The 27,842-nt window shown below is 37.2% G+C and overlaps 1 protein-coding gene across 2 annotated transcripts in view; it reads left to right on the top strand.

Annotated features, from left to right (window-relative positions):
• Positions 1-27,842, top strand: part of LOC140185739 (exocyst complex component 6-like) — a 183,521-nt gene that overhangs the window by 142,952 nt on the left and 12,727 nt on the right. For both annotated transcript variants that reach the window (XM_072239333.1, XM_072239334.1), the window contains one exon: positions 23,954-24,066. In XM_072239333.1, the coding sequence (XP_072095434.1) occupies positions 23,954-24,066 (113 nt within the window). The remainder of the gene's footprint in view (positions 1-23,953; positions 24,067-27,842) is intronic.

Here is a 27,842-nt window from a genome sequence, read left to right as displayed (position 1 = left end):
ACGCGACTGATGCTAGTTTGAAACTGTTCATTAACAGTTTCCTGCCCAATTAAACAGCATAATTCCCAAATAAATGAAGGGAATCCTGGCTATTTTCTCAATTAGTTTTTGTTCTTTAAGGGTTGTCCCAAATAAACAGCTGCTGCGATTAACTGAAGGTCCAATGAACTAGAATCCACTGTATATAGATCCAGGTCTTTGTTCTGCATGGAAATGAACAAGAGTGTAGAAAAGCATACATTATATCTTTGCATTTGTATATGTATCTAATTCACTGAATCATTGTGTAAATAAATGCTTTAAACTTTTTCTTTTGTAGGTAGCTCTGGTACAATGTTCTCATTAGGGATCAGATGTTTTCACATTAATCAAGCAGTCTAAACCGCCTTCAGTTTCTCTGCCTTGTGAGTGACGATATATCGGGAATGCAGAAAAAAACACAAGCACTTGTGTTTTTCAGCACTCACCTGCAGTACGAATACCATGTGCCAATTTGCCTGTCATACAATCCTATGATCCATTTATTTTTTAATGTGATAGATGACATTTCTTTTCAAGCAGACTGTGAAGGAAACAGTGCCTTTTATAAGGAACTTCTCCATTGGGGCATCTGGCTGTTTCATGTACTGTTCTCCAGTTTGAATTTGATACTCTGCCATGCCTCCGAGGTTATGAAAGATAAGGAAGTAGTTCCAATGGCCAGGTTTTACCTGCCCACCCGGATTGTGCCCCAGGGTTAGAATCTTGATACTTGCACCGCTTTACAGAAGAGCTGATGACAGGTAGAGAGTGATACCAAGGAAAGCCTGCACCAAATCAAAGCTAAAAGGCAAGAGGCTTGGGATTGGATGAGAAGCTGTGGCTAAAAGATGGATCAGAGGGATTGCCCTTTTTAGAAAAGTAGGTGACCCGAGATTGAGAGGTCATGATCCCACTGCCAATCATTGGATCACTAATGGAAACTGGCTGTCTCAATAGCATCTCCTTTTCTTCCTTAATTTAGACTGTGGATGTATAGGATTAGTTGGGATGTAGGAACAAATTCTGTTTAAAAATCCTGAATTGAACAATGTGCCTAGAGATAAAGTTGTCAGGTTAAAATCAACACAGGGTGAAATAGTTTTATTGCTTCATTTTGTTAATTGAACATTAAAAATGTTCAGTTAATTTTTGGAAGACTATCCTTGTGCAAAACATGCACTGTCAAGATGAAAATTTTATTCAGTACATTTGTAAGATGTATTTATTTACTGGGCAAATCTGAACTCTAATATCCTGCTGTAAATATGTAAATCAATTATTTTGAGAACAATTTTAAGTAATGCTAATCAATTACTCCTAACATCAGTGGTCATGTTTATTTGCACTGTAATCTGATGTCATGTTTTATATGCCATTGATAAGGGGTATTGTTAGTAGAGAGTAGCATTCAAGGATTAAATACTGACAGTGAGATGATGAATTCCAGCTTTTTGCCTTTTTAAAAAGGTGGAACTCCAGAACTAGTGAAATCAAGAACAGAAGAAGGTAATTACCATAGTTTCTTTATCATAATAAGATTATAAAGTGCTGATGCATGCAAATCTTTGGACATAAGAATATCTGAAACTGGTATTGCCCTGTAAATATTAAAGACAATTAAGTTGGATATGTAAGGATATCAGTGTATTATAGATGTGTCTAAAATGCAGTCACTCTTATTTTGGAGAAGAAATCCAAGGCATTAAAAAGTGTGCTTTTTAAAAGTGGTGTCTAAACAAATTACTGAGGGAGGATGTGACTACTGAAGGCATGATATTTCATATGCCTGTAGGATGTATTTAGTCATAATCCTGCAACCACCAGCTGGCTGAAGAATTCCTGCTTGCAATTTCATGTTTATTTTCCAGCAAGATCTGGGACATATTGCTACTCCTCACTTTTTAAAATTTCTGACAGATAAATTGGTCTGTAATGCTGGAATTTTGATGCCAACATATACTTTAAAGTTGCGTTCCTTCTGGAAAATTATTTTAAATTTTAAAACCAAGGTTCTTGTTAGGATGAACATGGTTTTACAGTAAGTTTCATTTATTACAATTTGGTATTAAGATCTTTTACAGGTACCTACAATATGCCTAGCCAGAATCCTTCACTTTATACCAAACTACTGCACCACTACATCTACTCGTGTCCCAGTCCTGGTAATCAGGGTAAATTGATAGGGATTATGCTGTCAGATATTTAAGTAATTTCAGAAGCAAATATAATTTGAAGTCTGATACACTTGCTCTCAAGTATTTTAGATCTTGCCATCTCAAAAGTTTGACATTCTTAAACTTAAAAAATACTGGGTTTGAAATTACTATTATGGTCCAGAGGAGGTTTATGAGAATGATCCCAACAGTGAAAGGGTTAACATGAGTGTTTGATGGCTCTGAGACTGTACTGGCTGGAGTTCAGAAGAATGAGGGGAGATCTCATTAAAACCTATTGAATATTAAAATACTTAGTGAACATTGAGAGGATGCTCCCAATAGAGGGGGAATCCTGGGATCATGGGACATAGCCTCAGAGTACAAAGTTGTCTCTTTAGAATTGCTACAGAAGACTGGAGTCCAAATCATCAGGTGTATTTGAAGTGGAGGTTGATAGGTTCTTGATTATCAAGTGTTACAGGGAGGCATTCTCATAATGCCCTAATTCTGCTCCTGGGTCTTATGGAGAATGCTTGTGGTGTTTATATAATCACACAGCATGGCCTTGCAGCCTTCTATATCTACAATAATATTAATTCTTATCAATCTAGTCAGCTCCATTTTGGGCACTAGCCTACAAAGTACCCAGGGAGCGGTGTCTCAGAGAGGCAGTGTCCATTATTAAAGACCTCCAGCACCCAGGGCATGCCCTTTTCTCACTGTTGCCATCAGGTAGGAGATACAGAGGCTCACACACTCAGTGATTCAGGAACAGCTTCTTCCCCTTTGCCATCCGATTTCTAAATGGACTTTGAAGCTTTGGGCACTACCTCATTTTTTTTAATATACAGTATTTCTGTTTTTGCACATTTTTAAATCTATTCAAAATATGTAATTGATTTAATTGTTTATTATGTTTTATTTTAATTATTTTTTTCTCTCTGCTAGGTTATGTATTGCATTGAACTGCTGCTGCTAAGTTAACAAATTTCACGTCACATACCGGTGTTAATAAACCTGATTCTGAATTCTGTTTCTTAACACGTCCCCACCAACTCTTCTTTCAAATTCCTGCACTCTTTCTCCCTGCTCCCATCTCATTGTTTCTGCCTACCAATCAGCATGTCTGTTATGTGGGATGGAACTGGAAATTTGGGGAAGTTCATGCAATTATGTAGAGAACATGCAAACTCTGCTCTCAGCACCCAATATCATGATCAAACCTGGGTCTTGAGCTGAGAGGTGGCAGTATTAACTGCTTTGCTACTCTACTAAAGCACTTCTGTATTTTAATTTAAGAGAGAAACTTGAACATGTTAATGCATGTGTAGCTACAATAGCACCCAGACCAGTGACTCTATTAGGCATTCATTATGGTTGCTAATTATAATTTCAAGCCTATATTGTTCTTTTGACTTGGTGACAGCTTAATTGTGTTTGCTGAATCTTTTCTGAAACGTTGCCACAACACTCTTGATTTTTCAAAAGCTCCTACACGATTTTTCAGTTTCTGCACATTCTAATTGCTACTTAGAATTGCCTCTTAAAATGTATAAAGTAATATTATATTAAGGGACTGTATTGTTTAAAGTTTTAAAATTCTCCTATCACATGGATTAGGCAAATCAGGCTCTGACACGATAGGATCTACATTTAAGAGAGCTTTTCCTCATGCTTTTCCATCATCAATTTTATGGTGTATGTTGCTGCCTGTGGTGCATGGTCTGTACTAGATGGTATTCCTGTGGTATGAATGGAATGACTTCATTGTGCTTAGAGTTGACATCCATATTATAGAAGTTAATCTTGGATTCATTCACAACTTCAATTTAATTTTAAATTACATTATTTAGCAGCATTTTTTCTGTTAGCTCTACATAGCAAAGCTTAAAATTTACCTAAAGGGTGAGCACAATTAATATTATACCCCAATAAGATTCAGCATTTCTGGGTGGTGTAACATAAAGAGACAAATTGAGAAAGATGAAAAATGGAAATTCAATAGCAGAGAGATTTTGTACTTGGACATTACACGATTCCTCAAAATATCCGAAGTTATTGAATTGTCAGTTGCTAGATATTACTGGGCAAAAGCTTAATAATTTGTGGTGGTAAAATGTCATTTGAGATGTTGTCAAATGACAAGGAGAAAAGGTGAAGAAATGCATTAAAATTCTGGTGCCTAAATCATAATTTTATAAACTTTTATCATTGTAATTGCTATACTTGACAATGGACTAAGTACTATAAATAGATAAAAATAAAATATACAAATAGTCCTATCAAGCTGCATCTCAATACAATGTTGCTGAGTTTTCCCTGTAGTTTTTGATCATTTTGTGTCAGGAAATGTATTCACTGACAAAGCTGCTTTCTTTCCATAGGTTCACATTCTCAAAATGAAGAAGTTTCTCATCTCAGTCCTAATTGTGTTAACAACACCTCCCCCCACCCCCCACTTGTTCTGGAACTCCCAGCCAGAAAACAAAGATCCTGCCTGCCTTCCCTTCTGTGTGCCTCTGATGGAATTTTGTTCCTTCTAATGAGATGTCCTTTCATTTTTCTGAACTCAACTGAAAACTGACCTAGTCTCGTACAATAGTTCTGCCATCCCTGGGAGGCTTTGCCTATTTCTCTCTGTGGTATATACAGTACATCCTCTTTTTAAGTAATATCAAAATTTAACATATTAATCCAGGTATCCACTAATCCCACCAAAGCCCTGATATTTAAAGAAAGACTCCTCACTTGAACCTCTTGTAAAGATGGGAAATAGTTTATTGGTACCTGCATACTTGCTCTGTTGACTAGCGCACAAGGACCTCAACATTTTGTGCATCAACATCTTTCAGTCAATTACCGCTTAAACAAACTTAATTTCTTATTTTTCTACCATTGCAGAATTTTTTTAAATCCACATTAGACTGCATTTGTTAGGTATCTGCTTATTCACTAAACAAGTCCGTTGTCTTGGAAATGCATTCTCATATCAAAATCTCACTCAATTTTATGTTGCTGGCAAATTTATTAATAATAGTTGTTTTCCTTCATTTAAATCATTGTTCCTTGAATAACTGGACCAAAACACTGAACCTGCAGTATCCCACTAGTCACAACTTCACCCCAAGTAAGTCAAATTTATTTCTGCTGATTTCCTGCCTGTTAACCAATTTTTAATCCATGCAGTGATCAAACATCTCCTGAAAATCCAAGGTTACTAATTTCACTTGTTCTGTCTTATCTATTCCCTTAGTTATGTCCTTTTTAAATAAAAACTCCTTTAGTTTTGGAGGCACAATTTTCCTTTCATAACTTGGTCTAATCCTGCTGACATTTCCTGAATGTCCTGTTATCAGCTCCTTAATGTGGTTTTTCATACCACTGGTATTTTAAGTTTTCTGTCTGCTTTATTTTTCTTTCAATATTTAAAGTTACAGTTGCTACACTTCTAACTGTGGATATTGTTCTATTATCCATAGAATTTTGGAAGATGACAACTAATACATTCATTTTCCATGGTTTTGTTTTGCACATTATCTGATTTGGTCATCAGCTGCCTGGCTCTTTAATTTCTCCATTACTACTTTCCTTACCAACTTACCAATACTACTTTATTTTAATTTGGTTTTGCAAGTTTTTTTTAAAGCATACCTGGAAAGTATTTTTCATTTCTGAAGAGACAAAAAAAAGTTTAATTCTTTCCTGTGTTACAAATTGTTTTTGACTGCAAGATGCCTACATTTGTCCTAACTTTTTTTCATTTTACATAACTGTGGAGGCAGATACAATTCTTTATGGTTTATATAAAGATCTTGTATGATGGCTGGATCCTTCAAATGATTTGTGGCTTTGTGTCCCTATCATTGTTGTCTAAGCAAAATTTAAATTAATAATTGTTCTACTTGGAAAAGAATAAGAGTTAATTTAAATTTTGCAATTTAGTAGACTTTAATATCAGACCTGCGGGAATTCAGAATTCTTAGAATTATTGCAAATGGAAGTCTTTTAGTAAACTTTCAACCAATGATATGTATTTTGTAATAAGCTTGCGTATTTCCTCATGGTCACCCTATTCAAAAAAAAATTAACAATTCAGTAGTGCATGCAATCATAAGTTTATTTTTCCTCTTCTATATTATATTTTCTTTGATCTGACTATTGTGATGCCTTTCAGCTTCATCTGTTTAGTTATATATGACTTATGGAAAAATGTTAATACATCAAGTAAATGCTAATCCTCTATGCTGTTTCCCCACTCTTGTCCAATTAGCCTTTCGTGAGATCAAGATCAACAGAGTCTTTAAATGCTGCTCCCAGGCCAGTAAGAGTTTATTCACTTTCCTAAACCTCATCTCCTTACACAAAGCCCAGAGCTACCACTGGGCTGCAGCATTCTTTGTTTTCTCCTCCAGGGACTCCTTCAAGTAGGACTTGTTCTCTGATTTTAAATACCTTTCCCAGCTGTGTGCCCAAACTCCATAATTAAAAAATTTTGTGACTCTGTGTTCCATAATGCCTTTGCCTTTCAAGATCACAAAATGAGCAAATGAGATGTTTTTGTGAATGAGATGATCTATCCCCTTCATTCCAAATGCCTTCAATTTGGTTAAATTTAAATTTTGTCCTTGCACCTGAAAATCCTGATTAACTCACAGTGGCACCATGGGGTCCATTCAAAGTAGTCACTGAATATACCTCTGAGAGACCCACATTGTTCTGAATCAATTCAGAAATTTAAGCTTCCCATTCAGCACATTCATCCTTCCAAGGATGTGCACCCTGGCAACAGCTCTTCCTTTTCCTGATCCGACCTCAGTTTTTTTTTATCTTGATAGATAAAGTCCATTAAGTATATTTAATTTTCCATCAGTTCACTGTTTTGAGGTTCACTTCCTTTTAATATCTTTCATACTTTAGGGAGATGTTTCTTACCCACAATATTTGAAAAATTCACTTTTGAAGTCTGTACAGTTTCTGTTACTTCCATAGGCAACCCTTGTTAGGATTATTTTAGTTTCATTTAGCTTGCTTCATTAATAAAAGAAACTGACCCATTAAGCAAAGTCTTTAATTTTTTTGTTAAAGAATATAATTCAAATTGTGTGGCAGCTGCTGATGGGTATAAATACTGCAACAAAAAAGAAAATGTGATTACTATTTCCAAGGCTAGGATTACCTAGAGATTTGGATTCGATGTATTAGATTGTGTTGGTCTCTGTGGTAGTATAGCCAGATAGTACCTACTACAGTGGGGAAACAGTAGACATACAGTGGGTGAAAAACTAAAGGCTTCTGGTTCCTAATGCTCCTAGGAGATGAGAGGTATTGGTATTATCAGTGATTCATTAAGACAGACAACTGAGATTTAAGAGTAGAAGTAATAGTAATGGGTGGATCTGCAGGGAGTAGTTTGCAATAAGTCACAAGCAGAAAATAGGAAAAATGAAATTACTTTGTCTATTTCTGATTTAAATAAGCATGATCCCATTATCAACTCCCATACTGTATCACGACCTTAACAGAAGAGACTCAAATGGCACATTCCTAAATAGCTGACAAGCCTAGAGGAATAATGGGAGTGGATAAATAGTATTAGAATGCCACCTGTTTGAGTATAGTTATGCCCCCTTTCGGCTAGAGAGACCTCAAACATTTGAGAAAGTCAATAAAGTTATTCTTGATGAAGACAAATGTACAAGAAGCAGAATTGAACTGTGACCTTCGCCAGAGAAAGGCAGAGAATGAAAGCTGCCAGGGAGTAATTGAAAACTGAATAAACTTAAATACCTGAAAAAAATGTTTAGATGACTTTATCCTGTGAACATCTCAAATTTGCCCAGAGACAGTTAATATTGCTATTGCTTAATGAATAAATGAAGTGAATTGATATAATTTGAGATCAGTTTTAATCCAATCATGTTCTGACAATTACCTGACTACCTGTCAGTTGACTTAAAAACAAGTGTATTTGCTATAATTGTTAATCTAATCTTTATACTTTTTGTGTGAATTATAGAGAACAAATCCAAGTGGAATTTATTTTTATTGTGCTCTTTGAGAGGCTATACTGAGTAATCTGTAATAGCTGAGGTGAGTGTTGCAGCGGTGGGTTAGCACAACCTTCTTCTAAATGCTATGCTGAATCCAGTCCATACAGTACTAGGACAAAAATCTTAGCTGGTTGCCAACCAAATGTTTCCATAGTTTTCACTATGCATTTATCTATGTTGGACATCTGCCCAGTTAATTAGCAGACTGATCTAGGATATTATTAAGAATGACCAGTGTTAGAAATAGTATTGCACCTGTGTGTCATCTGTAGTGCAGCATGTTGTTTTCAAAGTTGGGGGTCCATGTCCTATTCCTGAGCTGTGCAAAAAGTCAGGTATTATTGGAAAAGCTTTATTTTAATCATACAATAGGTTAAAGACATGCACATCCCACTAGTTGATAAAAAGATCATGGTGCTGCTGTTGTCTTTCTGCCAATGGCGCTGATTTCCACGAGAACATTAGCAATTGCAGCATAATATGAAGTTGCATACATTTGCAGTGTTGTCTCATTCAAACATTTTTTTGTGTATATGTTTTTGCATTCTACTTCAGTAAATTAAATGTTTTCAGTATTTCACTCATTTGTCTTGTAAGGTTTATATGTATTCAAATTCAAATCTAGATAGTGTATTGTTTGAATCTTGAGATTAATTTGCCCCAAACAGAATGTTGAATGAGTTTAAATGTCTATATAAAATGTTATATATGAAAAACTATATAATCAAAAACCTTTTGCTCTGTCACCCAAGTACATCCACTTTAAATGAAGAGGGTAATTTATTGGCAGCTCAAAATTCCTTTTGAAACCACAAAGCTGTCTGTGCTTTATTTAAACAAAACTATACATGCAAGCTATTTTACAGTGTTAGAAATTTTCTTTGATCTCTAACTCATTATACCCAGTCAAAACACCCTTGCTCATGTCAGCAAAGGAAGCAGATTTGATAGAAATTCACTTCCCCAGCTGAGAAGAATAACATCAAATCCATTCAACTTCTCCCAATAGAGAGTAACTATTCCATGCAGAATCCACAACTACTAAGGAGCCTAATTAATTAATACCCTTGTGTGCAGATTATGTTGCCTTTAAAATTCTCCTTTGCAAATTATATAAATTGGTGGCACGTTGATCTCAAAGACTGGAAAATAATTTGATTGAAAATATGTTCAGTAATACTCTAACCAATACAAAATAATGAAATTGGAATCTTATTTTTTTTGTTTCTCAGTTTAATATAAATTCCACAACTATTATTAGGTAGAATTGTATTTAATAAAGTAATTGTAGCTCAGACAGATATCTCAGCCACACTCTGATCTAGTAATTGGTTACTTTTTAATGTTATTGTATAAGCTTTTATTTTCTGCCAACATTTTAAAATGATCCAGAAATCATTGGAATGATATGTGCTGCAGTCAAAGAAGTACTCTCACACATTTATTGAGGCCAATTGTTTCCTTCTCTAAAGTGAACCCTCAGGATTAAGCTTCTACTCCAACTCTTGTGGTTTCTGAGGTGAATGAATATAGTGAGTTCCATCTGCTTCTGATTGACATCCTTGATTTCCTTCTTCACTTCAGTTATGGGACAGGGATACTTAGAAGTCAGCTGGATGTTGCACTCTCAAGGAGGTTTTGAAAACATCCTTGAATGTTTACCTGCTCATCCCTCTCCAATGGAACTCAATCGACTCTTTTGGCAATTCGAGAGCCAAATAAAAGCAGTTATGGCTTCAAAGGCAGCTGGGAGGGGGCACTCAAGTTGGTTTGCTTCTTCCAATGGATTTAGAGGATTTTGTAGAGCTAGCATTGATGATGCCTTCCTGTCCTTTGGCAGACATCCCACCCTGCAAAAACTCATTTCAGGGAGGTAGCACCATCAATTTGCGGGAGACTTTCGGGAGAGGTGGGATGTCTGCAATAGAGTAGCTCCTTAGCAGCTAGCCAGCTAGTTTAAATAACGTTAGCTATGCTAATGAACGAATGACACCTGTTAAACTCACCTCAACACATCTTTTACAGTCTTAACCCACCATGGGAAATAGAAAAGTCACTGTTGCAAACAGTGCAGCGAGCAACACTGTCATTATTTTTGACCCCTATTAAGCAGGGGTACACTTTAGTGTAGTCTGGGGTGATGTACGTTTTATATTTTTTTTGGAACACTCTGCCATGGCGTGCGCTCTCTCTCGTTGCTCGCGCGCTCTCAAGCGCTCTTGCTTTCTTTCTCGCTCTCTCTCTCGTGGTCGCTCTCACGCTCTCTCTTGCTTTCTCTCGCTCGCTCTCAAAAAAAAATTGATTTCCATGATATTGTATATAATTTGCGGGCATCAGGGAGCCACTATTAATATGCGGGAGACTCCCGGAACTTCCGGGAGAGGTGGGATGTCTGCTTTGGGGTTCTTTTAGCAGGTAACACAAATCTCTGATTTGTGCAGGGTCTGAGATCTCCTCTACCCTTTTCCTTGGTCATCCAAAGCTGTGCTTGTGTTCTGAAAATGCCAGTTTCTCTGCATAGAGAAAATTATATCAACCTGAACCACTGAATACTATCCACCACTTTCACACTGGTGTATATCTGAAACACATTCATATTAATATGGGGGGAAAATATTACAGCAGCATTTTGCATCATGTAGAATTGTACCCCAACTAATTTTTTGATGGGCCATGATCGCAAAGCACCTTTAAAATTCAAAGTATTGTGTACTTCTGATTTTATTTTTGCATGCTTTTTATAACTTGTAGGATTTTCTCAAATAATAGCCCACCAGCAGGATAATTTTCAGTCCCATTGCTTGCATTTGTTTTTGTCCTTAGACCTGGGTTAAGTGGGTGTGTCTGAGATTAAAACAGCAGTGGTTCTGTTGGGCTCTGTTATGAATATAACAAGACCAGACTTAGTTCTAGATTTGAAAAGGTACGTTGCCTGTGGAGAGAACTGAAGGTAGAGCAGGATTAGTGTGAACCCAAATACCCGACTTCATCCTCAGAAAATATCAAATCCCTCTATTCCAGCTGTCAAAACTTATGGGAGTTCCATTCAATGCATATGTTTAGTGTACAGGGAACCATTCTTTACAAATTGTGGCAGAATTTCTATTTAATATTAGTGTAGTGCAAAAATACTGAATGCATTTGTGTATTTTTTCAAGTAAATTTTAATGTAATTGAAGACATTTGAAATTGGCTTTGAGAGTTGTATTTTATGGATCTCGGGCATAAAGCTTGTTGTATTTTCCTTTGATGCATCATCCCCATGAGCAGCCTTTCAATGTGCCACAATCAATTCTGCTTTTTACTTTGCTGTTTTTTTAAAAAAACCTGGGATCTGTTAAGCAAGTTCTGAAGATTTTTTTCTACCAATTAGCAGCTGCCTTGCCAACAACAGCAGGTGGCTTTCATATCCCCCAGAGAAGGCTGTTTGCACCTCTGATCAAAGTGAAAGCAGGTTTAATAAAAAAAAGTCAAGGATTTTGTGGGATTTTGGTATGTGACGCAAACCCGTGAAGTATAGGTAATTTTTATAGTTTGGCCATTGAGCTGGTAATAAACTGCTGCCATCTCAGGAAGTGTTAGCTTTGTAGTGTGTATAACACTGTTAAGAGTTTGTATACATTCATTTCCTTGATAGTCATTCCCGGTAGGGAATGAGAGGGGATGGGTACTAATAGGAATGAGTAAATATGTCTGGGACCCAGTCAACACCTGATAAAAGAAGCAGTTTAATTCATCTTAATTAAAAGACCAACTGCGACAATAATGTTATTAGCATTTTTATATGGTAAATAATCAGTAAGTTCTGAGGTGCTTTTTCAGAAACATTTTAAAGTTTTTTAAGAGTTCCAAGTTATTTGACCAAATTACTAACACACAAAGCATCCAGTATTATCAAAGCGAACACCGAGTTTCTCATGATTCTGCAGCATTGGTATTAGAGTTCCAATTAAAATCTGTTTTTGAACTTTTTCACCCTTTGTGCTCATTTTGACGTTGGGCCTTTTCTGCTGTTGCATTGATGTAAAGCATTTGCAGTACTTGGCTTAAGAAAGGGTACAGAAATAATAGCATAGCAGTCTGCCCTCATTAGCTTGTGTAAGAACTGTATGCACAGTGGCAATGGGTGCAATTGGCCAAGCTATGTGTGACAGTCTGCTTGTTTGGAAATAGGCTAATCTCCTGCTTGGGTTATCCAGAGGTCAGGTGGGTATTTCTTTTTTTTGGCTCCTTTAGTGCATTAGCTTCTATGTGTTTTATAACAGCCCTCTTCTTTTGTAATTGTGCCTGGAGGCTGTGGATGGGCAGCAGTTATCTGTTGAAATAGACTAAGCAGCAAGTGTTCTGACATGTTTATCAGGCAAATTGTACCTGACAAAAAGGTAATTACACTTACAATTGGGTCCAAGAGCAGCTGGATGATTAGGGGTTAATCAACTATGCTCGTAGACATGTCCCACATTTATAGCTGAAGGTTTACCCTTGACTGTTACAAACCCTTAGCTGTATAGTTTTAAAAACGGTCATCAAATATTTGATCATATCCTGGGTCTTTGCAACTCCAAGTTAATGTAATAGAAACAGAAATATACAGCCCATTACAGGCCCTTTGGCCCACAATGTTGTGCCATACATGTAACCTATTATAGAAACTGCATAGAATTTCCCTACAGTCTCTATTTTTCCAAGCTCTGTGTACCTATCTAAGAGTCTCTTAAAAGACCCTATTGCATCTGCCTTAAAAGACCCTATTGTATCCGCTTGCCTTCCAATCAGCTGCAATAAGCATGAATCCTGTTGATCGCCAATTTTTAGAGATGTGGTTAACCTAAATGATATTTAATAGTACAAAATAATTTTATAATTATTCAGCTTTTAATGTGTTTGTTAAAATATTCTTGCACTCTTTATAAGCTACCATTATGGATTTGATAGAAAAACTCTATGAAAAAAGGAACACTTCTCTATATTACTTTTACTCTTCCTGATGCAGAACTTAATCTGGATAATATTGGAAATTTTAAAGGATGTATTATTTTATAACAAGCACATAGGTACATTGCTTTGTGCTCAAAATGCTTTTCCAGAAATTCTATGAAATTCACACTAATGGGAGTTATTTTAGTGTGTGTTTGTGTATATCACATATATTAAATATGATGTAACGCTGAGAAATCTGTGTTGGAGATCTAGCACAAACCCTGGTCCTTTTTACTGCTTTGTCATGAACCTAGGTGCCAGAAACCTGATGAGAATCCAGGACTGCATTGCCCTGGCTCACTATGGAGACACTGTTAGGTTGAGCTATTAATCTTCACAACACTGACCTACAGCACCATTGCATGAGGACTGGAACACCCACACCATATGATGAGAAGTCTATGGTCTTTGTTGCCATCACCTGTAGGTTGTAATGGTAGCTGTTCTTTCCTGCCTTGTGTGGCTGCTCAGCTCTTCCCCAGCCCAGAGATTATTGTAACAAGATCAGTGGTGATCTTTCCACACCAAATTATGGGCCAGTCATTGCTGCAAGCCCACCAGAGGAGGGTGGAGTTTTGCAACAGCTTCCCAACATAGCACCAGAAAGCCCAAGTAAATGTCTGTCTTAAAGTATAAGGGGTGGTTGGATTGGAGAACCAGGTACCAGAATAAATAAGCACTCTATAGTGCTCATTGAGGTAATAGGAATACACAAATATTTTAAATAGTGTACAAGTTATCTACTGAATCCATGTATTATTGCCTAATTGCGTCCTATAAAGTAATAAAACTTTCATGTCTCGCACGTTAGCACTTCAGATCCTTCCAGTGATTCTGCTGTGATTCTCAAGAAATAGGCCATATGGAATAAAACAATTAAGTTATATCATTATTACCAGATGACAGCATACACATAGTTTGTTGATGAAGATTGGTGAGTGATGGAGTATGAGAAATGGAGGGATGAACCACAGTTAGCTGATTTAAATTCTTCACTAAATGAGAGATACGGTGGCATGCAAAAGTTTGGGCACCCTGGTCAAAATTTCTGTTACTGTGAATAGCTAAGCGAGTAAAAGATGACCTGGTTTCCACAAGGCATTAAGTTAAAGATGACACATTTCTTTAATATTTTAAGAAAGATTACTTTTTTATTTCCATCTTTTACAGTTTCAAAATAACAAAAAAGGAAAAGGGCCCGAAGCAAAGGTTTGGGCACCCTGCATGGTCAGTACTTAGTAACACCCTCTTTGGAAAATATCACAGCTTGTAAATGCTTTCTGTAGCCAGCTAAGAGTCTTTCAATTTTTGTTTGGGGGATTTTTGCCCATTCTTCCTTGCAAAAGGCTTCTAGTTCTGTGAGATTCTTGGGCCGTCTTGCATGCACTGCTCTTTTGAGGTCGATCCACAGATTTTTGATGATGTTTAGGTCGGGAGACTGTGAGGGCCATGGCAAAACCTTCAGCTTGCACCTCTTGAGGTAGTCCATTGTGGCTTTTGAGGTGTGTTTAGGATCATTATCCTGTTGTAGAAGCCATCCTCTTTTCATCTTCAGCTTTTTTACAGACTGTGTGATGTTTGCTTCCAGAATTTGCTGGTACAGTATTTAATTGAATTCATTCTTTCCATACTAGTGAAATGTTCCCCGTGCCACTGGCTGCAACACAAGCCCAAAGCATGATCGATCCACCCCCTGCTTAACAGTTGGAGAGATGTTCTTTTCATGAAATTCTACACCCTTTTTTCTCCAAACATACCTTTGCTCATTGCGGCCAAAAAGTTCTATTTTAACTTCATCAGTCCACAGGACTTGTTTCTAAAATGCATCAGGCTTGTTTAGATGTTCCTTTGCAAACTTCTGACACTGAATTTTGTGGTGAGGACACAGGAAATGTTTTCTCCTGATGACCCTTGCATGAAGGTCATATTTGTACAGGTGTCGCTGCACAGTAGAACAGTGCACCACCACTCCAGAGTCTGCTAAGTCTTCCTGAAGGTCTTTTGCAGTCATACGGGGGTTTTAATTTGCCTTTCTAACAACCCTACGAGCAGTTCTCTTGGAAAGTTTTCTTGGTCTTCCAGACCTCAACGTGACATCCACCGTTCCTGTTAACTGCTATTTCTTAATTACATTGCAAACTGAGGAAAAGGCTACCTAAAAATGCTTTGCTATGTTCTTATAGCCGCCTTCTGCTTTGTGGGCATCATTTATTTTAATTTTCAGAGTGCTAGGCAGCTGCTTAGAGGAGCCCATGGCTGCTGATTGTTGGGACAAGGTTTGAGGAGTCAAGGTATTTATACAGCTTTGAAATTTGCATCACCAGGCCTTTCCTAACGATGACTGTGACAAGCCATAGCCCTAACAAGCTAATTAAGGTCTGAGACCTTGGTAAATGTTATCTGAGAGCTCACATTTCTTGGAGTGCCCAAACTTTTGCATGGTGCTCCTTTCCTTTTTTTTCCACTTTAAAATTGTACAAAACAAAAATAATGCACTAATCTTGCTTAAGATGTTGAAAAGAATGTTTCACCTTTAACTTTGTCTTTTGGAGATCAGTTCATCTTCTACTCACTTAACTATTCACAGCAACAGAAATTTTGACCAGGACTGCCCAAACATTTGCATGCCACTGTATGTGAGAATGATGGATAGTACTTGTTGCTTAGCTAATCAGTTGGAAAGAAATTGTTTTCTTGTATAGAAATTTAGTGGAAAATGAATGGATCAGTGAATGGAAGGAGAAACAAAGGGAAAAGTGACCACAAAAGAAAACTTTAGCAAAGTCACTTGAAATTCATAAGATGTATAAAAATAATTTTGTTAAACATAACTTCAAAGTCAACAACTGCTTGGTCAATCCCACTCTTTTCCCCCAAGTTTCTTTGTAGAAGTTTCTAAATTAAAGAATCTCTGGATTCTTTCAAGAAAGAGTTAGATAGAGCTCTTAAAGATAGCGGAGTTGAGGGATATGGGGAGAAGGCAGGAAAAGGGTACTGATTGTGGATAATTAGCCATGATCACAGTGAATGGCGGTGCTGGCTCGAAGGGCTGAATGGCCTACTCCTGCACCTGTTGTCTATTGTCTATTATGCTTTAAGACTTGATGCCAAAGCTAGTATAGAAAGTCCATTCTTAAGTGCAATCTCAGCTATTCGATTGGTGCCATTAGCAAAGACTGATTCTGTTGAAATTCTTCCACATGTTCTGGCTAGGATAACTGTTGTCATTATTCAAAAAAGAACGGGATTTGAGACTACACGTGAGAAAGTAATACCAGGGAGATGTAAAGCTTGATCTTTGCAAATGGATCTGGATAGGTGGGGGAACACTTTTGAAATATTGACCTCAATTCGGAAAGTTTCAAGTAGTAATGGAAAGGGAAAGATAAGCCTCAAGTTAAGGTCTTGAATTGTTATAAAACTGATTTCAAGAGCAAAAGAGAGGACCTGGTTAAAATGGGTTGTAGCATATGCTTGTAGGCCTTTTAAATGAGAATTAATAAGAATTCAGAGCTAGCAGATTCCAGTAAGAGTAAAAGCCCTTGGATGACACAGAATGTTGATGGTGTGATGAAGGAAAAAGAAAACGCAGGTACAGACATGGGATGGAGTGAATTTCTTGAGAAATGGTGTGTGCAGGAGAGAAAGGAATTAGGAGAGCAAAAAGGAGATGAAGTAGTATCCTTAGCAAGCTGGAATAGGGAGAGTCCCTCCAAAAAAATATGTGGAGCAAGGGTATAGCCAAGGAAAATGGAACACCTTAAGGACCAAAGGGGTAATCTTTATGTAGAACCAGGGAATGTTTCTAGATAATACAGTGCACACTGAAGAGAAAGACGTGGGAAATGGTGACTTCAGGGAGAGATATGTAGATGATTGGGAGTGGGTCAGTATTAAGAAAGGGGGATATATTGGATGTCGTGGAACATGTATTGATAATCTTAAGGGCTGGATGAAGTGTATTTGTTCAGAAAAGTAAGAGAGGATAAAGCACAAGGAAATTCTTGCATCGTTGTTAGTCACAGGGGAAGTGCCAGAAGACGCGGAGAACAGTTGATGTTCCTTTATTTAATAGGGAGAGCACAAAAAAGCTGTGTAACTACAGGCCAGTGAATCATGAGTTAGTGGTAGAGAAGTAATTGGAGAAAATGTGAAGGGATAAATTTTATGTACATTTGGAAATTCAAGCTTATCTGGGCTAGCATGGTTTTGAGTGGAGATAAATGAGAGACTGCAGATGCTGAAATCTGGAGAATAAAACAAAGTACTGGAGGAAATCTGGTGGGTAAAGCAGCATCTGTGGAGACCCTGCACCAGCAATGACAGTAGAGGGCAGAGAGCAAAAATGGAGAAGTGAGGGGGAGTGAGGTGAAATAAAAAGTCAAAACTCCATTGGTGAAATTAATTCAAAGTATTTTGGGACAGCTGACTCTATCTTCTAATCAAGCAGACTCCAAAGTTTGGACCTACACCAGGAAATCAAATTTCTGTACTTGCTATTGCACCTCAAAAGTCCTAATCTTCTAGGATACTGGCCCTCTTTTCTAAATTCCTGTCCCCCTTTATCAGTGCAGGCTGCTGATGGTTATGTAAATAAGACAGGCCTGTTTCAGGGCTTGAGTAAAGTCTGTGGCTGTGCAATCAACTGCACTGTAATGGTATTTCAAAAACAATTTGGCTGTTCTGCTCCTGAGGAACGGGGAACTGCACAGGAAGCTGATTGTTACAAGCAGGTGTGTAAGTTTGATTCAAATGCACCATATTCAGAAAGGTGTTCCCAGTATATGAGAAATTTGAAATGGTTTAAACTCTGTGAAGCCTCAAAGATTCCTTCAAGTGACAAGAAACAGTAAGCTGTGATCCTCTGATCGAAACTGCTTCTCAGCCCCAATATTACCACTGTACTCACAATATTAATCTGCTTTTAAATTAGTGAAAGTGAATGGAATAATTAAACACAATGACAAAAGCAGTAAAATAGAATGTCTAAACTACTGCAACTAACTCCCTAAAGCTGCTGTTTTGCATTGAATTTATGTCTGGATGGATGGCTGTATTTATTTTCTAGAGCCAGTTTTGTATCTTCATGACTTTTCATGCTGTGATAATAAAATATCGACAATAATAAATCACTTAAGCAAAAGTTACAACTCCGACAACCATTTTGGAAGTGAGGATGAACTGCTTTCACTCTGGTTCAGAAGTGGCTGATCTAGGAGCCATACTGTTTTCCCTAGTTGAAGCAGGAGCTGATGATGAAGCATGTGAGTGGTTAATGTGTGAGGTTGTGCACTGCTGCCACTGTTTACACTAGACAGATGTACCTATGAACTAAAAGCTTCTCAATACCAGCCTGAATGCTGTTGGAGTGATCATGAGCTAGAGGTTCCCAGGAGTCGGGGATATTGCGCACTTTCAAGAAGACTTTGAGAACATCGCAGTATCTTTCCCTCTGCCCGTCTGATGATCGCTTCTCATGACAAACCTCTAATCTGAGTCCAACAGAGCTAACTGAGTGCAATTAGGGCCTTAGCACAATGCTCTGAAGTCTTGGAGCATTTTAGAGTTTGGAATTCATTTCCAGTGCTGTTCTGTAAGAGGTCTCTGTACATCCTCCCTGTGGAATGCCTGGGCTTCCCTTGGTGCTCCGGTTTCCTCCCACAATCCAAAGACCTACTGGGTAGGTTAATTGGTCATTGTAAATTGAACCATGATTAGGTTAGGGTTAATCCAGGGTTGCTGGAGCAGCATGGCTTGAAGGACCAGAAGGTTCTACTCAGCACTGTATTGGTAAATAACTAAATAAGATTCTGTAAACGTTGGTCTAGGAGAAGACAGTTCACTTTCCAGTGCATTAGGAGGGTTTTGCCGAGGTGAGTCCAGTACTATTCTGATCCTTTGTTTTATGGTCTTGTATATAACTTCTGTAATGAGAGCTATATCTGTTCTTATTGTAGAATTTTTCTGTAAACAGAAAAAAGAACCATAATTGCAAATCAGTAGGAAAAGCTCTTTTGCTTCAAATTTGTTGATATGAATCTGTGCATTCTCCTCCGGTCATAAAGGCCATACATTTCATTATTACTGCATCGATTGAAGAGGAAATTTGTGCCTTGCTTCAAATGAGAACAAATGGTTGATGATTATTGGGTACTCAGTGGTCTGAAGGGTGGTTTTCTGTTCTGTGTGGGTCTCTCTCTCTCTTTCTGTCTCTGTCTCCAAAATACCCCATCTGGTGGTCCAACCAAGAACAGAATAAATAACAGGATCGAATCACAAAATTAATTAATTTTGAAGGATTCAAATCGATAACTACAAAATTCTAAGGATCAAGTTCACTTCTATTCAAATTATGATTGTTTTAAGTTCATATTGCTGTTATTTAAAGAACCTTAAGAACCAATGGTTCTTGATTTTGAATCTTATTAGTCACTGATAATCATTAATTATTGTAATTAAGGGATTTTTAGATATTAAGAGAAAAATTATTGATTACAAATCACTTGATTCTATTTGGCAAATTGTCAGTAATTGCCAAATGATTAGTACATCTTAGTTACTCAAACTATTTTAATTTAGATAATCAAATTGAAAGTCTTTCCTTTATTTAATCCAGCTATTCTTCGTGCATAGACCCTCATGTAATTTTGTGCAATACTTTAGTTAACTATTTAATAGGTATATGTTTTTGTGCCTTTAATTGCATTTTTAAAACACATAATTTTTTTTCTCTTTTGAAGTTGCTTTTGAATAAGATTATTGGAGGCATATTTAGAGTACTGATATTGGCCTTAAGGGAATTTCACTTAAGGAAATAATTTAATAGTTTATTTATTATAATTCATCTTCTGAGATTACTATTATTAAAACTGGGCCAGTGCTTACCAGGACATCCTTTTTTTTTGATGTTTGGTGTAGCACAACTCAATTATTTTTCCCATGCAGCACAAAACATAAACCTAATGTATATGTTAGTGATTGGTTCAATTTTCTCCCCCCTTAATCACACAGGATTTTACTACTGCACTAACATTGAAAGTGTTTTGAATTTTACAACATCTTGGAGCATTGTCATTTTGACAAATATTTGTCAACTTTTTGTCAAGTGATTACGAGTTTGTGATTGTCGGGAAATTTTTCTGTTAAATTGGTGTCTGTGGAAGTGATAGCCAGTGTGTGAAAAGAAACACCAAACATTGATTTAGTTGGAAAATCCAGATGTTTTTTCCTTTGATATTTACTCCTACTGCTGATTGCTCTGTAAATTTGTTTGATTCCTAATTGTAAAAGTGTGGATTTAAGTGGCTTGTGGTTCACTGGCTATACTATTTCAGGCAATGTAAGAGAAAAGTGAGGTAGTAGTAATTGCTAGTTTGGAAATGTAATGCCTATTTTAACTTCAGAAAACAGTTATCTTGTACATTCATTGGCTTAACTCCTCATATATCCAAATTGCACAAAGCAATTGTTGTAAAAGTATGCTTTACATGTTAGAGGCTCTGCTTAAATCTCTGACTTAGCATTTCATTCCTTTCCTCCTTTATGCTACAAACAGCATAATATGAACACTTGAGACCACATAGTCTGTTTCCATTTGAGGAAAGAGTGGTCATGGATGTATGGTGGTCTATAACAATTGTCAGCACCATTCTTTGATTGTCCATAGAGTCAAATGGCAAATACTATTGCTTCTCTTCCTGAAAAACCTCTCCAACACAGCAAGGTGCTTCATCATTTTAATGACATGCCAGTGAATTGACAAAACGCACTGTCAGCCAGTTCAGTCCTTTGTTCGGTTGAAAGACAAGTCATGCTACAACACTAAAGCTGTTTCATTGTTTGTCAATATCAACTTCTAACAAAATGTCATTATAGTCTAAATTTTTATACTTTTACAGATTTCAGTTGTTGGTATTGAACTGATTAAGTCTAGGGCAATAAAAATGCAGAACGTATTTATTTTAAGCCCCCTCAGAATATACCTAAATTTTATACAGTAATTTAGAGTTTAGTTACTTCTGTAATGCATGAACATTGAACAGAGCTGACCTGGGTCTCTGCTTTATTTTTCATGCAAACTGTAGCTTTTCAAACAATATAGCAGTGAAGTATCTAGCTAAAATTTTGTGCGCCCATTTCTTCAGTGGAACTTTGAAGCTAATAGTACCTGATGCTATAATCAATGAATGGTTCAACTAAGAATGTATATTTCTATATTTCAAATATTTTCTTACCGAGTTTCTAACAATGTTTTTTATCCTCCTCTCTTTCCTAAAGAAGCTAATAGCTTTTTTCTCCATTTTTTCTGTGTCTGTATCCAAATTATTGATGTTTTATTTCATAGAAGTACCCCAGTACTGACCCTGCATGACTATTTTGCGAAGTAATTTGGGTAGTCCTTTCATATTTAAAAAAAATGATCAAATGTACCAGGTATGAAGGTATACAAGCTCTGATATCTCAGTATCTTTTAAACTCGCTATCTATTTTGCACCTCCATTCTATCTTTCCATAACTCTTGTTGTCCTCCACCAAGTGGGACTACATTACTATACTATATTCCATACAGTGCTTAATCTGACTCGTGTGAGAGTAAAATTGTAAATTCAGTTTAGTGCCTTGTTACTCTGGGAAGTAGGAATTTTGAACTTGAGGTTAGCACAATTGCAATTTCATCAGCAATTTGCTGAGTATGTTGATTTCTACCGAATTAGAATCAGATTTATTATCACTGATGTGTCATGAAATTTGTTGTTTTGTTGCAGCAGTACAATATAAGACTTTTTTTTAAATGGACTGTTCAGAATTCTGGCAGAGGGGAAGAAGCTGTTCTTAAAACATTTGAGTGTGAGATTTCACTTGAGTGTGTAACTCCTCCCTGAAGGTAGTAGTGTAAAGAGAACATGTCCCTGATGATGAGGGTCTTCAATGATGAATGCCATCTTCTTGAGGCATCACCTCTTGATCCCCTTAATGACAGGGAGTATTGTTCCTGTGATGAAACTGCTTGAGTCTACAACCTTTACGGCCTCTTGCAATCTTGTACATTGGAAGGCTCCATACCAGCCTGAGAATCAGAATGTTTTCCACTATACACTTCTAGAAATTTGCAACTGTCTTTGACACACCAAATCTCCTCAAACTCTTAATGAAGCAGAGCCACTGGTATGCCTTCATGATTACATCATTATGTTGGGCCCAGAAAAGATCCTCCAGGTTGTTGTCGTCCAGGAACTTGAAGCTGTTCAACCTTTCCACTGCTGACCCCTCAATGAGGGCAGTTGAGTGAGTGTTTTCCCAACCTCAGCTTCCTGAAGACCACAATCAATCCTTTGGTCTTATTGGTGTTGAGTGCGAGGTTTTTGCTACATCACATTCAGCCTGTCCATTTGTCTCACTCCAGTACGCCTTCTAATCGCCATCAGAGATTCAGCCAATAACAGTAGTGTTGTCAGCAGATTTATAGATGGTGTTGGACCTATGTATAGCCACATGTAGAGGGAGTAGAGATGGTGTTGGACCTATGTACAGCCCCAGTGTAGAGGGAGTAGAGCATGCATTCTTATGGTGTACCTGTGTTGATAGTCAGTGAGGAGGAGATGTTATTACCAATCAATACTGACTCTGGTCTCCTAACAAGGAAGTCAAGGATCCAGATGCATAAAGAGGGTTGAAGCTTGGTGATTTGTAGTGAGGGAATGAAGTTTTGAAAGCTGAGCTGTAGTTGATAAACAGCCTGATATGTTTTGCTGTCATCTCACATTTAGATAATTTGAAGGAAACCACACATTTATGTTTTTTGTAATTAACTCAGAAAATCACTATATTGTGTAAGAAAGTAATAAATGAACAAGGAAAGTATTTACAATGCACTTTGACAAATTGTACTTCACATGCACTGAACTACTTTGAAGTGCAATAACTCTTTGTGGGTAGGTGCTATTTTGCACAAAGGATCCTATGAACAGACAATGAGATGAATGAACTGTTCAGTATTTTGGAGTTCTGGGCATTTTACAATCAGGCATTTCTGCCCTTGCTTGACCATAGCGGTGAAATGTTTGTCTGGACTCTGTCTTTCATTCTTGGAGTGAAGCTTTAATTTCAAAGGTAAGACTACTGCTGCCTACATTAAACAGGCATTAAAGACCAGCATTAACTCAGGCATGATGCAAAACTGAAGGGATTTTCGTAAGTAAAATGTACTTGTTACAGTTTCAGTTAATTGAATTTTCAGAAAATTATGGTGGGGGACATAAATACAAAGCTGAAATGAGTCAAAAGATGAGTAATCAATTTGTGTCTTTCAGAGGTAAATAGAAGCATACAGAGGAAGTGACACTTGAGTTCACTATTTCATTGATACTCACGCTGTCCAAACTTCATTGGATTACCTGCCTAATATCACAGGAATTAGTAGATTAGTAGGCATGTGGTATAGGCTCTTCAGATATGTTAGTTTCTGCTCTTAAAATGCCCTCAGACATGCTGCATTTGGAAAATAAGCTATTTTAATAGATTATATTGCATTTTAATTCAGTTTCATTACCAACTTGAAACTATACAATCAATTAGGATGGCAGGTCAACTAGTCCTTACTCTTTCAGGTTTAAGTTGCCAAATCAAATTCATTTATAAGTTGACCTGTTTTTTTAAATAGCTGTTTTTATTACAGAGTAATAAATCACACTAATTAACACTTATCTAAAAGATTGCTTACTACTGTGTTATACTTGCCTTTTGTAGCTACTCGACCTGTTTATGGTATGGGATTGGTCGACATATCTAGCTGATTATGGGCAAGCTACATCCAAATACCTGAGAGTGAATCCCAGCACAGCTTTGATACTACTTGAGAAGTAAGTAAACAGTTACAATGTTACATGTACAGATTAAACTTGGTTTACAGTATACCAAAAAAATGGGAAATCATATGATTTTCTGTAACTACTTTTAATTGAATTCTATTCTGAGGAAAATTAGTGTTAAATTTTACATCTCCTTACTGTCTTAGAAAGTTCCATATTTTTTTTTTAAAAATTTAGTAAAACTTTATACAAATTTACAAATTTCTACAGTTGGTAATGCATGTTGCACAAATTATGTTAAAATTAGAAATCCAAAAATATTATCTACTCATCATACCAATATTTTCCATGTTAACTGTTTAAATATGCACCAAGACCTTTAAGCAATTGCTCTTTCTAATGAGGTAGCTTCTGATTTTTTTGTCATTATCATTCCTCTTTTGTACAGAATCTACAGAAGGTAAGTAGTATGCATGTACCAGGTAGTGTCACTCATTCATTGTTGTGAATTGAATCTTTATGGTTTGAAATTTGAAACTTTTGTTTGAAATAATTTTCATAATTAATGCACACATAATTAACATAATAGATCTGGGCTCTTGACAAAGTCTTTGTGACATGCTTGATTTTAACTGCTTTGATATTGCATCCGTAAGCCTGTTTGACAAAACTGTAACATCTCACTCACTGAGATTGAAAGCTATGCCTTAGAGCGATTTAATGAAGTTTTATTTTTTATAATCTGAGAACATTTTCTTTGTCAGACAGAAATGAATTATGATTGTTGCCCTAGAGCTTTTTACATTTCTGATGCTGCATTTTGGGAATGATTCTTACAGTGGCTTCAAAGGCAGGGCTCATTATTCACACATAATGGTAATGAATAAATAATCTCTTTACTGTCCTGTGTGTCTAACTCATCTTCATAGTACTATAGAATTCAACCATCAATAACAATCTGCAGTGAAATGAATGTATAAATTGCCGGTGATTAAAAAGCAGTCCAGGAGAACAAACCAAGGTTTGCCAGTCATAAACACAGTTTCTGCAGATGTTGGAAATCCAGGGCAACACAGACAAAATGCTGGAGGAACTCAGCAGGTCAGTCAGCATCTCAGCCCAAAACGTTGACTGTTCATTCTTTTCTATAGATGCTGCCTGACCTACTGAGTTTTTCCAGCATTTTGTGTGTACGTGTGTTGCTAAAAGTCTGCCAATGTAGGTGAACAAGAAAAGTTAATGATAAAACAAAGAACTTGAGCTAGGGATTCATTTGTCTTGAGACATTTTATACGCTAATAGATGAATTTCATTGTATTTGTCACAATTCATTCAAGCACAATAATTCCACGTAAATGGGGTAAAGCTCTGAATCCCAAATTTTACACCAGTATATAATGAACAGATAATCACTTTCACCATTCTCATCACATTTGTCTGATTAATAAATGTCTAGCTTTGCCTTTTAAAGGACCAACTTAAGTGAAATAAAAACAACAACATATGGCAGACTTGCAAAGCTCTGTGGAGAGAGAAACAGTTCCTATTCCAATTCACTGTAATTCAGCAGGAGAATCTAATGAGGCCTTCAGCCTAGCTTTTCTTTCTAGCTGATCTGACTTTTTCCCCAGTGCTTTCAGCCATCTCATTTAAAGGTGCAGTGTACTGCACACACGGTTGGATATTGCAAGTGGCCTTAGTGGGAGAGTGGAGGGGCAGCCCTTAACTGAAAAGTAGATAAGAATGAGCTCTTCAGTCACTGTGTTATTAACTGTCTTGAATGCTCCAGTAGTGGTTCCACTCGATGTGCTATAGAAGCCAGAAGTGAAGGGTTAGAGGCAAAGGAGAAGGGAAAGAAGAGTCTGTATCCTGGCTTTGTCACCAGGGACTATACCAGTAAAGATACTCCAGCTCTGAGGTGTATTAGATACAAGGCCGTTGTGGAGAGTATCATGATCCTCAAGAAAATCAGTGTTCTACATCAAATTGGGCATATCTTCCTTTTGTCCCAGTCAAAACCTAGATACTTTGTCAACAGTTGTCAGTTATCTGTGGGGGGGGGGGGTTGATGTTTGCTCAAAAGTGTTCAGGTGGAAGGTGATGGTGCCCAGTAACAGAGGGCCTCTGTTGCCACAGCATGCCTCTTTGCTTGGAGATTTTTTTAAGCAGGGGTTCCCGACCTGGGGTCCATGGACCCGTCAGTTAATTTTCAGGGTCCGTGGCATAAAAAAGGTTGTGAACCCTTGCCCCATAGGATCCCACTTTACCAACTCCACTTTGAGTCAAGCAGCAATAATTCGGGCAATGATAAGCAGTCTTGAAAAAACACATCTTAAGGATTACATGGCCAAAGTAACTTGGGAGCATTAATGTGCGCACCTACACTTAACCAAGCTATAAGTAGGTATCTCTGTCTATGCTGTTAACAGTTGAAGAAGTGTAATCGACAAAGGACGACTACCAATCACAGACTTCTGATTGAGACTGCAGTAGTGATGTTATCACCTTAATACCTTGCAATATCTCCTCATGAAAGAGGCATATTGTAATGATGGTTCTGATTTGAAATTGTCATCTAAATCATTGGCATATAATGTGAAAAGAAGCAGTACCAACACTTACCCTTGCAGAACACCACTAGTCATTGGCAACCAATCAGAAAAGTTCAGTGCTTCTTGCCTGTCAGTCAGTCTTCTACCCATGCTGGTATTTTTACTGTAGTACCATGGGCTCTTATTCAGCGTCCTCGTGTGTGGCACCTTGTCAATTTTATGGTAGCTGTTACAATCCATCAATGATCATGTGGCGGAAAATTGCTCTTTTCCATAAATCCTTTCAGTCTACTGACAGGTCCTGACTTCCAAATTAGACCAGTCATTTATTCTTCTCATAGCCATGTTGTCTTGGCTAGAGAATTTGCCTAATCAAATAACAGAAGGATATCAGACCATTATTGCTACATACATTTTGAAATTGAGTGTTGAGGACGTGTCTGCAAATTAAAAGGCTCAATGCAGGGTCTGTCAAGATTTCCAGACTTGGACTTTAAAAATGTAAAGTTAATTGGATGAGCCAGGAAGAAGAAATTTCCAGTGAGTCTGCAAATGATCAAGAAGAGGTAGTGGTAAATTTGGGGGCATGTCAATGTTAAAAGGGAGCGCTTAACAAATATGTACATGAACATCGGAACAATATCCTGTGTCTTGAGCTTGAGGTATCTGAAAGGAATGATAGCATACATACATTGAACTTTGGTATCCTTTGCTTATGCAAGCTTTGTGTGCTTCCAGTCCTATCATCAGGAAATTATTTGTTTCTCCCTACTGTACAGATTTTGGATGTGCTAGATTCCTCCTATCTCCTAGGATGAACTTTGACCTTAGGACAATCTTACCCAGCAAACGGAAAATGATTTTTATAGGTTGATAAGACATGGCTTCCATCCTGGTTTAGTTGTGTGGTTGGGTTATGAAATGTGAGAATTGTAACAGTATTAAGAGTTTGAGCTCATGGCTACATTTGACCACCTTACTTCTGAGAAACCATTATTCTAGTCTTGGCCAAAAGTAAAGTTGTGGAATATATTCAGGCATTGCAGTCAGGTTCATGGAGATTAGTTTCTGTAACTAACCTCTCTTGCAACTTCCTATCACTTCATTTCATTTGGTAGCCATCAAGGTGTATAGAACTCTTGTACTTCTCCAACTCCTATGCAAGGATACTCAATCCTGCAACAGTAAATTTGCTCCATGGCAGCCGAATTTCCCTTGCAGTTCAATACTCTACAGCTATCCAAAAGAATTCCAGCAGTTTTGTGTTTGTATAGT

Source organism: Mobula birostris, chromosome 21 (genome assembly GCF_030028105.1).
Source record: "Mobula birostris isolate sMobBir1 chromosome 21, sMobBir1.hap1, whole genome shotgun sequence".
NCBI classification, from domain to species: domain Eukaryota; kingdom Metazoa; phylum Chordata; class Chondrichthyes; order Myliobatiformes; family Myliobatidae; genus Mobula; species Mobula birostris.
This window is presented reverse-complemented; position numbering and strand designations above follow the sequence as displayed.